The sequence below is a fragment of the Diorhabda carinulata genome, chromosome 9 (assembly GCF_026250575.1).
Source record: "Diorhabda carinulata isolate Delta chromosome 9, icDioCari1.1, whole genome shotgun sequence".
Classification (NCBI taxonomy): Eukaryota; Metazoa; Arthropoda; class Insecta; order Coleoptera; family Chrysomelidae; genus Diorhabda; species Diorhabda carinulata.
Window position 1 is genome coordinate 1,503,852 of NC_079468.1, and position 15,619 is coordinate 1,519,470.

The following is a 15,619-nucleotide window of genomic DNA, read 5'->3' on the forward strand; positions in this document are numbered from 1 at the left end:
TTGTAGATTATATTTTTTTGCACTTAGTATGGCAACTATGTAAATAACATTTGACACTTGATATTTTTGGTTTGTTTTGACGTTTTTAGTGTACTTTAAACTAATTTTTAATTAGCAAGTAAATTAATAATTATGAACATTAATTTTCGTAATAGATTATAAAGAGATGCACTAAACTATGTATGCGTAGATATATTTTAAAATTAACTGTGTTTATAGCTTCGTATATCGAATTTGTTTGAAATTTCTACAGGAGACAATAATGGCAGATAATCTAGTGCTAGATTGGCTGGATGAATTCGAAGCATTAACAGAAAGTGAAATTCACACGTATTCTACAGAACAAGAACATAATCATGAAGTTATGATAGCACTGTACCACGTTTTATCTGAACCACAAAAATACAAGTCTGATCATGTAATTAATTAGGTGTAACCTTGTACTTTTATTGAATTTGAAAATTTTTAGCTAATTGATGGAATTTGCCAACAGTTGCTAAATTTTTATAGATCCGGGGAGGCTCATTTAAGAAGATTTACTATACAGTTTATTCCTACTTTGGTCTTTTTACATCTTTCAGATAAATCTTATTCTGCTATCCAAACTTTATTAGTGAGTTTATACAATTTAGAAGTAAGTATTTATATATTTTTAGCAATTTATATCGCGGTCCCCTCGTTTTTTAGTCTAAAAAAATCGAAGTTATATTTTGATAATGTTTTTTAAATTCTTGATTTTACAGTGTAATTATTGAAAAACATTGGGGGATATACAAAAATTGATTTTTTGATTTTTAATGTATAAAAAAAGGCCATTTTTTGTATTTAGTTAATTGTTTATAACTTTTTTGCAAAGCATCAAGGGAGTTTGAAAAATTCTAAAAAACTGCTTATTATTAAAAATAAAATTTGATTAATGTTAATATCAACTTTTTTATTTAATAATCTCATAAACCTAACCTCATTGATGATTTCATAATGTAATATTTTCATTTTTACTGGCAATTAAATATATTTTTATTAAAAAAAATTGTTAAAGTTTTTGATAAATAATTTTAAAATAATAAAAATAAAGGAGATTGACGTCTTAACTAATTTTAAGTGAAGTTAGCAACATTTATATGTGAGTGAGTGATTTATATGAACATTTAAAGCCTTAAAACTAACTTATTCTCTAATTTTTTCAATCCCGCAATTTTTTATTCATAAAACGAAGATTTGAAATTAAAATCATTGAAATCTAGTGATTTCTCCATTTTTTATAACCAAAAACACAAACTGACAGTTGTAGTATAAATTAAAGGGTGCAATTTCGAAAAGAACCCCTGATTTTGCTGAAATTTTTTCCAGATCTTTGGATTTGTACTGACAAAGCTTCGTTTGTCCCCAAATCCCTTCAAAGTTAAATCAATTTTTGTAAATATCTCTGAAAATATTGATTTTAGAGAAGAAAGTTTCTAATAAAAAATGAAGCTCATAAAAAGCTCCACAATAAAGGTTATATATATTTTTTACATAGATCTTTCTGTTTGGCAGTTATGACCCAACTAACCTATCCTAATCTTCTGCAAGTGTGCAACTGGTCGAGCTATTTTGAATCACAATAAGATATTTAGGTTTATGTAACAATTGTATAAAACCTTTATTGTAGAGCTTTTTATGAGCTTCATTTTTTAATTGAAACTTTTTTTTCTAAAATCAATATTTTCAGAGATATTTAATTTTATATAATATATAATTTGACTTTTGTCGGGATATTTAGGGTCATAACAACCAAACGAAAAGGTTTATGTAAAAAATGTGTATAACCTTTATTGTAGAGCTTTTAATGAGCTTCATTTTTTAATTTAAACTTTTTTCTCTAAAATCAATATTTTCAGAGATATTGGATGAAACCTTTCAGCAAAATCAGGAGATTTATACTATCATAACTCTATTCAAAATAATCATATTCTAAAACTATTTCTACACTTTCTTTTCCTTTTAGGTAATCGATTCAAAAGGTCAACCTAGAACTGTTTCCTTTCGAATCCCTAGTATCGCCCAATCTTCAATATACCACGATTCCAGTAATTTAGAACCAGCTTTCATAGCTGAAAATTCCTTGAGAAGATGGGAGGAATGTAATACGAAATTAGTTAGTTGGGGTCCTCTACCTCAAGTGGATTGTCTCAACGCCCAGAATAGACAAAGAGTCGTTACGGCTCTAATTTTCCTATACAATCAACAAATATCCAACGTTATCATCCAAGGTGTAGAGCAAACTTGTAGAGGAATATCCAGGTTAGTATCCCAAGGATTTAACAACACTTCGGAAAGCAATAGAAGTTCCTTAGCCAGTGATAGTAGTATACAAACAAGTTTAAGACCAAGAATACCGGTTTCTAGTCCTTTATTAGTTGAATTGCTTCATATTATTTACCATGCAGCTGAACGATGTGCCGTTGGGGCTGTTCAAGCCCTCCACGACGTTATACATAGAGCTAAATATGAATCATATGCAGGTAAAGTTACATTTTTAGATATTTTTTCTTATAATAATGAATGAATTTGTTTAGAGGTGTTGTTAGCTGCTAATGCGATTAAAAATCTCCTCCAAAACTCGCCTTCGATAAGTGGAGTTACCCCAAGACCGTCTCATACCCACAGTGTGTCAAAATCTATGATAACAAATGCGTCGTTTAGAACGAAAAAACTTCCAGGTAAGTTTTTGGTAACTTTGTATATTAATTTCCATTTTTTTTCTGCTTAGATATGAATTAGAAATTTTTTTCGGTACCATTTGAGCTGTATCTAACTTTATACTGATTATTTTTGCTATGCTGCAGCCTAGTACTAGCTTACTAATTGTTTTTTAGATGACATTCCCATCCAAGACCCCAATCAGACCGTACTAGGCGAAGCCGGTTTGGATTCGATAACCGAAGAACAAGAAGATACGGAAAAATCGAAAAGTAAAGGGGCCCTGAAGCATTTACCGAAGATACCAGGCATCGGTAAGAAGCACAAAGTGAAAAATAATCCGCAAGGGGATCAGATCGATAGCGGAGATGCCCATAACGAAAATTTTATGAATGATACTAACCATTCTGTTCACGTTAGCGCCGTTTAACTATATATAAATATTAATAACAATGCTCTAGATTCGAAGAAAGGTTTTAATATTTTCATATTACGATAAGTGGAAATTTTTAGGGTCTGATATGAAGAAAGACGCATCGACGAATACTATTGGATCAGAGAGAGAAATAACTGGAAGGATTTTCTAGTATAAGTACGGTGAGTCGATTAAATTTATATTAAATCACATTTTTATGTATTTAAAACATTAAGTCAAGTAATTGTTATGAAACAAAAATGTTTTGGTTAAAATATATGTTGGACAAACAAGTAGATTGTTTAAATAAAGTATTAACGTACATATATAATACTGGGAAATCGATTTTGGGGGAAATTGTATTTTTAACGGAAAATGCAAGTAGAAAAACTATTTTTTTTTTTTAATATAAACTGAAAGTATTATTCAATATTTTTGTGGTATTAATGAAACTATTGTCATTTTTTAAATACCTATAGAAAATAATAGTATTATTCAACAATAATAAAAATCTAGAAGTTAATTTAGCCACCGATTTAAAATTTTATAAACAAATCAAAAACTTGTTCGTAAAATGAAAAAATGTGTCAACGAAAAGCTTTTGGATATAAAAAGCAAAGTATGTGGATGAAAAATATCGTTTTTCAAGTTTTTCTTTGATCATTTTTCGCCTTATTATACCATGCAGTTGATAATTTATGATATTGCAATACTAATTTTAATAGTTGGCTATTACCTTCTACATAGCAATCGTTTATAATTAAAAAAATCAAAATTATTAGTAATTTGTTATTTTTTTTTGTATTAAAACCTTTCTTCTAATTAATGGGGTGGTAGAAATACTTATTTTTTCTATAAAAGTGTACCTCTTTTCAAAATTTTGAATGTTCCCATTTATATTAATCGAATTATGGATATTCGAAATGTTTTAATGAATTTTTATCTTATTTATTTTACATTGATGTGATTTTTAAAAATTTATTAAATCAATCGTTAATTTATTAATATTTCTTGGTAGAAAGTATTATTTATACTTTTTGGAACATACTATATATAAATAAACATAAATTTATTTATTTTCTCACCTTTTAGACCTTTTTAGCATTATTTTTTGTTATTAAATGTGATTTTAGATCTATTTTATTAAATAGTGTGTCTTTTTTGAATTAATAATGATTTTTGAACTTTAAGATAATTATAGTAAAAGCAAAAACATTCTATTTATTAAAATTAATGTGAAATCAAAAACGTTTTTTCAATAAAATTGAAAATTATACATAAAATTATTTATGAATATACTGTTACATTTTTTTTCTTCGAGAATTGTGCCTATATACTTAAATTTTCCTAAAAATAATTCGGGTTTATTCAATTTTAATTAATTTAATCGTTTTATGATATTCTATCAAAGTTCTAGTCAAAAATAACCGATTTTCAAATAGTGGGACATTTGAACTACTCACCTCGTTTGAACTACTTACCTTGTTTTGAATATTTTATAATGATATAACATTAAAACAAATTAATTTTTTTCTTTAATATTTGTTATATAAAAAGAAAATTTGATTAATTTCAATTCGATTACTAAGCATTATAATGACTAGTTAGATTTCCATAATTGAATATATCATTATAATATTTCCTAAAAACGTTACTATTCATTGATTTTCCATTTTTTCCTGTGCAATTTTTAACAAAAATTTCGATTTCTTTTCGTTAGTTCGAATTTTTCAGTACTAACACCTCAACTAACGATCACAGCATCTAAAAACGTATAATTGTGTATCTCACCTTTTTTTCATTAATTTTTATTACATTATATTACTGAATTTTCCAAATATTTTATACAAATCTAATTTTTCTTCAGCTTTTTTTAAAACTTTCCTAATAATTTTGTTTTAACGAATGAGTCATTGATATATTATGAAGTTGAATTATTTTCTTCTTTTTCTTGTAAAACTATAAAGCCTTGTTAGGTTATATATTCATCTATTTATTAGGAAACGTCCTTACTGTCAAATTAAATTTCAATAACAAAGTTTTATTTTTCAATAAATCATCAATAATTTATTTTTTTTTAAAAGTGTAATTAAAAATTTGGGAAGGAAATTTCGAAAATAAAAACGAGTTTATTAATCAAAAACGGTATAATTCGTAAAAGTAACTGATGACATTTTTTATAAGACAGAAGTAAAAGACGTCATTATTTTCATATATACGAGGTTAGTTCGAATAATACAGTAATTAAATGCACTTATTTAGAATATTAATAACAAAAATAAATGTTTAGCAAACTTTATTTATAATTTATACGAAATAACTCGATTGGATAAAAAAATTCGAAAGTTTATGTTAATTAAAATACATTTTGACTAATGTGTATTTGTAAATTGTAAAATAGTCTTAGGTGTTTGTTATTAATATATTGGTGTATAGCCATGGTTATGGGCGAGATCTGTTGTATCGTTGAATAAAACATCCTTTGAATGAGTTTAGTCTTACATCTACCTCTCCTTCCTCCAACTAAAAAAAAAAAACAAACACTACTCGTTGATTACGAGGTATATTTGGTAAGTATCATTTTTCGAAACGAAGATACAGGGGGACGTAAAAGAATACTGTTCCTAAGAAATAAACATCTAGATCTATGGAATGAATAATCACACGTATACACGTCTAACAACATTAACTACGAGGGATGTTTAGTAAGTATCATTACTCGTCGAAAAAAATTGGAATAAATATACCGGGGGAGGTTGCAAAATAATGTTTCTAAGAAATAAAATACATAGAATAATCGAACGAACAATCCCAGATATAGAAATCTAACAATACTACGGGGTGATTAAATAAAAACCGTGTATTTTAATGTATGTAAAAGTTTTACGAACGTACCAAATCTGGTTGATACAGTTCCTTGTAACAGGAAGGGGAAATGCACTGTCGAACGCATAATATTTTTGACACGCCATTTTTTCCAATGCATCCTCTTTGACACGCCGCTTCTACTTCTCTATACATAACCTCCTAAAACATACCTGATCCCCTGGCAACAAAATCTTTGATCAAAGACTATATTTTACTTACGTTTTTATTCGTTTCTTTGTATTGAAATTCTGGAAACGTATAGGTTACTTTTCCTTCGTATTCATCTGTGATTATAAAAATTACTAATATAATACCGAAAGTATTCATTTGAGGATTGCACAGAATGTCAAAAAGCGTGAGAGCATGCGCAAGCGTCTCGATCAATATCGGAGTTATACAGGGTCATTTATTAATATAAATATAAGTATTTCTCGTAATTTAAAAAAAAAATTAACGTACTATATTGGAATTAGATATTTCAACGTATTATCTACGAACTAAATTTCGTTGTTGAAAAAACGCAAGAAATAAAAAAAATCGTGTTTCTAATAAACGTATATTTTCATTATTACGTCTTTTAGTATGATCCCTGTACATTTGCAAGTCGTTTCCACTTAAATCGTATCTCTATATATTACAAAATATATATCAATATAATGGCCATTGATAATAACGTCATATCCGTCACCTTATTGAACTATTACGTCGCCATATTGTACGGTAACTTGCCGCACCGAATCAGCTGTAAAAACAAACACAACAGCGTTGCCAGTTGACGCATCACTATTTCAACTTAAAATTATAAACATTAAATATTGGTATTAATTATTTTACCACTACTTTATGACAACAACTCATTCTTGGGACGAAATATTAATTTTAACATAGTTTTAGTGAAATCATTTTGACGCACTTGCGCCGTAATTCCGTAACGGACACGTGCCAACGCTGTAACTCATGTAAACGTCAAAATTTAAATGCGCACTCGTCTTAGTTTATCCTCCCCTCCATATCTATGCTAATTTCTCAAATATTTTTCATGTTATAAACAATATATAATAACCCGTAATATTAAAAGAACAACAATTTTTTGACAATTTATTCTTTACATCAATTATTATATTTGTAGCTTCAATATATTTGAAATTAATAACTTGGACCGATCTAATTGAAAAGATCTGATAATATATAAAATATATGAAAACATTTTCTTATTGATGTTTACACACTTGTTATTTTAATTCATTTCAAGACAACTTAGTTCTTTCCACGACTTTTTTGTTTTAATAATAGCTATGATATAAAGTGATTAATATAAAGGAACTACCCTGTATATTTTAATTGAGGTAAAAGTAAAAATGTAAATATTGTAATGTCGGGTATGGTTGGAAGTAAAAACAAGGCCCATTTCAGATTAATATTGTTTCTCAACAATAACCTATTTTTTAATGTTTCATAATAATTATAATTATTAATTACCTTAATTGTACATAACCTATAGGTAAAAATAATTTGGGCATGCTCAGTGATAGATCGATAAATCAATCGAATAGTTTATCATAGACAAATACCGAAATGATTGAACCAGACAGTTGCTTTGTAGACTGTTTTTTGTTTAAGAAGAATTGGCGGATTATAAGGATGGAACTAGTTAATTTCTATTTCTATTTCTAAGAGATTAGTACTTTATATAAATTCATTTAGGAAAGGCATATAAATTTTCTCCATGTTGAAAAATAATTTAGTGTGTTCTAGAAGACGTCTAGCACTTATGCGAGCGGAATTGGATTCAGAATGGCACAATATTAATTTGGGAATATGGGTATGTAAATATTTTACTCTAATCATAAATTAATATTTGTTCAATTATCAATTTTTATCGGATATAATACCACGTTACTAATTAAATAATATAAAATGATTCTTTTAAAACCGTTTTATATTTAAGATATTTGTTTTTCGAAATATTTAACTTCAATTTTTTTGCTTGATTTGTCTAGTAGGTGTCAGTGACATTTCGTGGAAATGATCTCGTCTAGACATTTGGTTTTTTATGTTATCTACTGTGAATTTTAAGTTCCATGTCTATCTACGTTAAATAATCAGTAATATTAATTAAAAATATAAATGAAAAGGAGTAATATAGAAATGAGACTTTAGTTTTTCAATAGTTTCGTGTGTTTCATAATTTATCTTTAGTAGCATTATTGTTTTATAAGCATAAACTACATAACCTTATTTTCTTCACGAAGATATAGGTACCAAAACAATTCCACCAATAATAAATGTTGGTAATTGTAAATTCGTATTTTTAACCGATATTGAAATTGAGGAAATTGTAATTATTGAAATGCTTTCCAACTGAATAAATATTTAAGAAAATGTTTTGGCAAAACTTTGAAAAGATTATATGATAGAAATAACAATAATAACGTTATACATTTTATTTTTATTACGAGATGTAGTCATATTCTATGTGTTGTGACAAGTTTTATCCAGTTCCTGCTACTCCATAGCAATGTATGTAGTGATACATAGATTTTGAACAATTCAACAACAATAAATCTTGTTTGGAATGAAAAAAGTACCTAAAAGAACGCTATAATTTGTCTATGGTGATAATCTAGTAACTTTAATACATATAAGTGGAAATGAGGGTAAGAAATGACGTGCTTGGACCTCAAAAACTGATAAAAGTGATATACGACACAACGTGTGATGAAAACCAGTTGAAAATGGCTCTTATTTTACATAATAACCACGTTACTATTAGCTAAACGTCTTTCCGTTTACCTATACCCGCTTTATTCACCGGATTTAATACCAAGCGAATTCTGGTGCTACTAAATGCGCCAAAAGACACTAGAAACACGAAAAGATATTAATTAGAATTTTATGACGTATTCAATTTGTAATTTTTGAATATCCCTCGTATTTAAATACATATTGTGGTAAATATCAATTGTAGTTTTTCAAACAAATCTAATTACTGATTCTATCTATTTCTTAATTTATTAGTACTGGCTTATCTCTAGTATTTTTTATCTACTTTTTTATTTCATCGTATTTCTTCTGCATTGCCTATTTTTTTGTAGTATTGTCAATAAATTCATGTATTCAAAGCTTGTATTAACATAACAAATATAGACGTAATTCGAAGTGGTCTTAGAAAAGAGTTATTTTACATACGGGATTGTATAAGGGATCCCAACATTCCCAACTGCGAGCCTTCTTCATCGACTCTGCTCTCTAGCTAAACATTGGACGCTAGATAATTGGACTTACTTTTGTTTTAGTCGCATTATTTTAACTGAATATAAAATTTTATCGGAAAAGTATTTTTGAAACTAACTCTACACCGTTTTGGTATATATGTATATATAAATTTCTTTAATTTCTTAGATCTTTTGATATATTAATGCATCTTGATGTTCTTGATTTCAGGTCTCTTCTGTTTAAAAATCAGTTTTTTTAATAATTTTTGAAAGATTATTAAAAAGAACTAATTTTAAAACAGAAGAGACATAAAATCAAGAACATTTAGAAGCATTTATATATATGTATATAGACAGATATATTTTTTTTTCAAAAGATTTTGGAGTCACTTTTTATAATTTTTCAACCTGAATAATCTACGTATCATTCTTTTTTTATTCTGATGGTATTTGCTTTATTACTTCTAATTCTATAAATAATGTTTTTATTTTCATCTTAGTTAAATAAGACCAGTTTACTGTTACCCATTAATCCCTCTACCTCTCCTGTGCGCTTCACGATCCGTCAGACCGGCGTTCATTGATCGACCCCACCATATTTCTGCGACGTTGCCACGTTGCTTTTATTTTTTATCGAAACTATTTTGTAGGTACTTTTATTTATTTTTTCTTTTATTAATTCTCCTTTTTTTTCCTTCACTTAATATCGTTTTTAAACACATTATCGACGTTATCTATAGAAATTTATAATCTATTGACAATTTTTATTGATAACTTATTTGATAATAGTACGCCAATGATTAAATATTTTTTTTATGGCTAGGATTACAAACAAATACCTGATCTTATATTATACTTGAGATGTTTTTGTTTTGATACATCAATTTAATCCTTTTTAAACCGATTTTTAAGATTCCCGATTAAAAAAAAAAGATTTGTTGATAGGAATAAAAAAACTGTACAAATATTTATGCATGATTAAAATAACTAAATTTATCTCAAAATTAATCTAAATCTTTAGTTTTGTACAATTTCTTGCTGTAATGAAAATATTTTAATTATTTTAGTGAATGAATATACAAGTTATCGATTTTTTTAGAATAAACTTTATATCAATTTTTTTATTTCCTTCCTTTAGCTACGTTTTTTATTACAAAAGAAACTGTTATTCCCCAATTCGTATATCCGGTATAATCCAAAATTATAAATTGTCTTTAGTTTCTTGTGAAATGATATAACGTGACAACAGCGCTTGCCATACCTACAGCTACACGCTTTCATGCTTCCCTCCGCCTTCTTGCGTTCTGTACCGCTCTATCGTCTCTAACGAGTTGCCAGGGTAGTTTGAGAACCCTGCTCGACAAAGGTCGGGCGTTGTTCTTCAGTTTCAGCAAAGCCACACATCGTGAATGAATCGAATGCTGTGATTTTTGTGTAGTTCCAGTAAACCCAGTGCCAATTTTATAAACATTTCGCCTTTGTGCAGTGATTTTTAACTAACCGTTCCGTAAAATCAGTCAAGCTGTGGGGCGCCGGCGCTTTTTTTCTTCCCCCCCAGGGGATGTACTACCCGGTAAGTCGAATGTTTTCAATAAAAACAAGTTATTTCGTGATAACGCGCGTATATCGAACATGCTGTCAGAACAACGTATTTCGTCATTTGTTTCTGTTTAATGTTTACCAATTAGGAAGCAGCATCTCTCTCATCGACAGTCGTTTACTAGACCAGATGTGTGTATTATTATTACATAGACGTACGTTGTCGCTTCCATTGGGTTTTCATCTTGTTTACTTCTAGTCTGGTTACAATCAATTTAGTTTGTATTAAATAGACAGAGGTTTAAAGGTTATAGTTATATATTAATAGTATTGTTTTTTTCTATTTATTTACGCATATAAAATTGATTTATCTAAATATATTTCAACATTTTCGGATAAAACTGATATTCTATTCTGTTTTATCTGTTGAAAGTGATAGTGAAACGAAACCTTATTATCTGAATATAGGTAGACTGCGGTCAGTTTATCAACAATATTAATACAAAGGATATTACATATTTTTTTGTCAATTGTGATAATTATATACAACGTGTCCTATAATAGGTGAAACGACTCTAGTAAGAAATAATTCTTGATTTCAATTTTTGAGGTTAGCATTATATTTGACAGATTTTAATTTTGAAAAATTAAGTTTTAAATAACTTTTTGTCGTATTTACAAATACGTTGTTATATAAACCTGTAGACAAAAATGTATTTTACGAAAATTTCGTAATACTCATTTTTTTTTTCAAACAAATTAGTTTTTAAATAGACAGGGCCGTACTCTAAATAAATATAAAATATTAAATCGAGATTTTTTTATCTTTTATAATATGTATTAGTTAGATTAAAATAAGGATCAATACCACTTGTGAATACGTAGTATAGTCCAAAAGTTCTTAACCTAAAATGGAAAGCATGGTCATAAATAACATAAATTTTGTTTTTCAATATATTTCCACGCACTTTTTAGATCGTCTACCGATTTATATTTTAGGACATGATGAAAATAATACCGCGAGTAAAAAAAATCGAGACAGAAGTTACAGAAATACGTTTTTTTATATAAAATATATTTGGATTGATTCGGTTTTATTTAATTGACTTTTGTTTTTGTAACTACGCACTTTAAATAAAATGAGGATTCATTCTAAAGTAGACGCGTAATCCTTATATATATAACGTCGTCCTTCAAATAATTTATACATGGTCAAATATCGAACAAAAGCTTAGACCTCAATTAAATACATATTTTGTTTTAATTAAAACAAAATAATTGGATGTATACGTCATCAAAAATACGAGGAAGGTCCCTGAGTACCTGGCGTGACCTAGAGGTGGCGGTAGTTGCTTGAATTCACCGTTTTCGTTGTTGTTTTACATCAGTCGTCGATTGGATGATTTCGTTGAATCGTTATTTACGCGAAATTGATAATGTGGCAACAACGCGTCCGTATCAGTTCGTTCTGAAAGAAAAGTGTGTTTATAAAACAAAAAAAAAACCTTTACAAAGTTATACAAAGGAATTTGTGTTTTGAACAGAACAGACCGATGATTATATTTTTTTTATCGTAGTCTGTATATTGATCTTTAACCTTGTATTCTTTACTTAATGATAAAAACAAGAAACTGAATTGTGTTTACACGGTTCTTGGTACGCGCCGACTTCGTACATACGAGGTTAAATGGAAAGTTTCGAGAACAATAACCATTTAATGTTGTTTAGTAACAATGATGATTCATTTAACGACTTTGTCAGTAATAATTGAGTTTAATTAACTTATAATCCGGTGAAAATGAACGGTATTTCGGTCGCAACTCATGATGAACTTCATCCTCACTTTTGATCAATTGCTTGTAGTAAATCTTTAGCGTTCTGTTTGACAAACTCCTTGATTACTGTTAGTTGAAGTCTCGTCGTCACATATTTTATGATTTGATGCTTTATTTAATTCAATTCATTGATTTTGGAATGACTGGTTGTGTCAAAACTTTACGCAGATCTTTCATTGTTTCCAACTCGCGTATGTGCGTTCGTTCTAGATTTTTGAGGTTACTAAAACCACAGAACTCATCCTTAGAAGAAATTTTACAAATTTAGTTGTTATTCATTGGAAAAAACATGGTGGATTTTCGATGAAGTGTCAAATCTTTACGTAGATCTTTCAATGTTCGATTAATAGCTTCCAACGCGCGTATGTGCGTTCGTTTTAGGTTTTAGAGGTTACTAAAACCACAGAACTCATCCTTAGAAGAAATTCTCCAAATTTAGTTGTTATTCAGTGGAAAAAACATGGTGGATTTTCGATGAAGTGTCAAATCTTTACGTAGATCTTTCAATGTTCGATTAATAGCTTCCAACGCGCGTATGTGCGTTCGTTTTAGGTTTTTGAGGTTACTAAAACCACAGAACTCATCTTTAGAAGAAATTCTCCAAATTTAGTTGTTATTCATTGGAAAAAACATGGTGGATTTTCGATGTAGTGTCAAATCTTTACGTAGATCTTTCAATGTTCGATTAATAGCTTCCAACGCGCGTATGTGCGTTCGTTTTAGGTTTTCGAGGTTACTAAAACCACAGAACTCATCCTTAGAAGAAATTCTCCAAATTTAGTTGTTATTCATTGGAAAAAACATGGTGGATTTTCGATGTAGTGTCAAATCTTTACGTAGATCTTTCAATGTTCGATTAATAGCTTCCAACGCGCGTATGTGCGTTCGTTTTAGGTTTTCGAGGTTACTAAAACCACAGAATTCATCTTTAGAAGAAATTTTAGAAATTTAGTTGTTATTCATTGGAAAAAACATGGTGGATTTTCGATGTAGTGTCAAATCTTTACGTAGATCTTTCAATGTTCGATTAATAGCTTCCAACGCGCGTATGTGCGTTCGTTTTAGGTTTTCGAGGTTACTAAAACCACAGAACTCATCCTTAGAAGAAATTCTCCAAATTTAGTTGTTATTCATTGGAAAAAACATGGTGGATTTTCGATGTAGTGTCAAATCTTTACGTAGATCTTTCAATGTTCGATTAATAGCTTCCAACGCGCGTATGTGCGTTTGTTTTAGGTTTTTGAGGTTACTAAAACCACAGAATTCATCCTAAGAAGAAATTCTCCAAATTTAGTTGTTATTCATTGGAAAAAACATGGTGGATTTTCGATGAAGTGTCAAATCTTTACGTAGATCTTTCAATGTTCGATTAATAGCTTCCAACGCGCGTATGTGCGTTCGTTTTAGGTTTTCGAGGTTACTAAAACCACAGAATTCATCTTTAGAAGAAATTTTAGAAATTTAGTTGTTATTCATTGGAAAAAACATGGTGGATTTTCGATGTAGTGTCAAATCTTTACGTAGATCTTTCAATGTTCGATTAATAGCTTCCAACGCGCGTATGTGCGTTCGTTTTAGGTTTTCGAGGTTACTAAAACCACAGAACTCATCCTTAGAAGAAATTCTCCAAATTTAGTTGTTATTCATTGGAAAAAACATGGTGGATTTTCGATGTAGTGTCAAATCTTTACGTAGATCTTTCAATGTTCGATTAATAGCTTCCAACGCGCGTATGTGCGTTCGTTTTAGGTTTTCGAGGTTACTAAAACCACAGAATTCATCTTTAGAAGAAATTTTAGAAATTTAGTTGTTATTCATTGGAAAAAACATGGTGGATTTTCGATGTAGTGTCAAATCTTTACGTAGATCTTTCAATGTTCGATTAATAGCTTCCAACGCGCGTATGTGCGTTCGTTTTAGGTTTTCGAGGTTACTAAAACCACAGAACTCATCCTTAGAAGAAATTCTCCAAATTTAGTTGTTATTCATTGGAAAAAACATGGTGGATTTTCGATGTAGTGTCAAATCTTTACGTAGATCTTTCAATGTTCGATTAATAGCTTCCAACGCGCGTATGTGCGTTCGTTTTAGGTTTTCGAGGTTACTAAAACCACAGAACTCATCCTTAGAAGAAATTCTCCAAATTTAGTTGTTATTCATTGGAAAAAACATGGTGGATTTTCGATGTAGTGTCAAATCTTTACGTAGATCTTTCAATGTTCGATTAATAGCTTCCAACGCGCGTATGTGCGTTCGTTTTAGGTTTTCGAGGTTACTAAAACCACAGAATTCATCTTTAGAAGAAATTTTAGAAATTTAGTTGTTATTCATTGGAAAAAACATGGTGGATTTTCGATGTAGTGTCAAATCTTTACGTAGATCTTTCAATGTTCGATTAATAGCTTCCAACGCGCGTATGTGCGTTCGTTTTAGGTTTTCGAGGTTACTAAAACCACAGAACTCATCCTTAGAAGAAATTCTCCAAATTTAGTTGTTATTCATTGGAAAAAACATGGTGGATTTTCGATGTAGTGTCAAATCTTTACGTAGATCTTTCAATGTTCGATTAATAGCTTCCAACGCGCGTATGTGCGTTTGTTTTAGGTTTTTGAGGTTACTAAAACCACAGAATTCATCCTAAGAAGAAATTCTCCAAATTTAGTTGTTATTCATTGGAAAAAACATGGTGGATTTTCGATGAAGTGTCAAATCTTTACGTAGATCTTTCAATGTTCGATTAATAGCTTCCAACGCGCGTATGTGCGTTCGTTTTAGGTTTTCGAGGTTACTAAAACCACAGAATTCATCTTTAGAAGAAATTTTAGAAATTTAGTTGTTATTCATTGGAAAAAACATGGTGGATTTTCGATGTAGTGTCAAATCTTTACGTAGATCTTTCAATGTTCGATTAATAGCTTCCAACGCGCGTATGTGCGTTCGTTTTAGGTTTTCGAGGTTACTAAAACCACAGAACTCATCCTTAGAAGAAATTCTCCAAATTTAGTTGTTATTCATTGGAAAAAACATGGTGGATTTTCGATGTAGTGTCAAATCTTTACGTAGAT

The 15,619-nt window shown here is 29.3% G+C and overlaps 3 protein-coding genes across 5 annotated transcripts in view; 2 read left to right on the plus strand and 1 right to left on the minus strand.

Moving 5' to 3' along the window:
- Positions 1 to 30: 30 nt before the first annotated feature.
- Positions 31 to 5,587, plus strand: LOC130898202 (hyccin). Of its 2 annotated transcripts, XM_057807304.1 has the most exons (6): positions 47 to 418; positions 470 to 634; positions 1,988 to 2,504; positions 2,559 to 2,702; positions 2,859 to 2,996; positions 3,196 to 5,587. In XM_057807304.1, exons 1-6 carry the CDS (start codon positions 263 to 265, stop codon positions 3,267 to 3,269), a joined length of 1,194 nt encoding a protein of 397 aa, XP_057663287.1. In that variant the 5' UTR covers positions 47 to 262; the 3' UTR covers positions 3,270 to 5,587. The 2 variants fall into 2 exon arrangements, with proteins under 2 accessions (XP_057663286.1, XP_057663287.1); XM_057807303.1 differs by having other exon boundaries at positions 31 to 418; positions 2,859 to 5,587.
- On the minus strand, positions 4,938 to 6,305 carry LOC130898204 (uncharacterized). Its single transcript, XM_057807306.1, has 3 exons — positions 6,185 to 6,305; positions 5,993 to 6,124; positions 4,938 to 5,620 (listed from the first exon to the last, which is right to left on the minus strand). The coding sequence occupies exons 1-3, from the start codon at positions 6,290 to 6,292 to the stop codon at positions 5,540 to 5,542; spliced, it is 321 nt and encodes a 106-aa protein (XP_057663289.1). The 5' UTR covers positions 6,293 to 6,305; the 3' UTR covers positions 4,938 to 5,539.
- A 4,164-nt stretch (positions 6,306 to 10,469) lies between these two features.
- Positions 10,470 to 15,619, plus strand: part of LOC130897906 (RNA binding protein fox-1 homolog 1-like) — an 82,858-nt gene continuing 77,708 nt past the window's right edge. For both annotated transcript variants that reach the window (XM_057806855.1, XM_057806857.1), the window contains exon 1: positions 10,470 to 10,753. In XM_057806855.1, the coding sequence (XP_057662838.1) occupies positions 10,742 to 10,753 (12 nt within the window). In that variant the 5' untranslated portion in view covers positions 10,470 to 10,741. The remainder of the gene's footprint in view (positions 10,754 to 15,619) is intronic.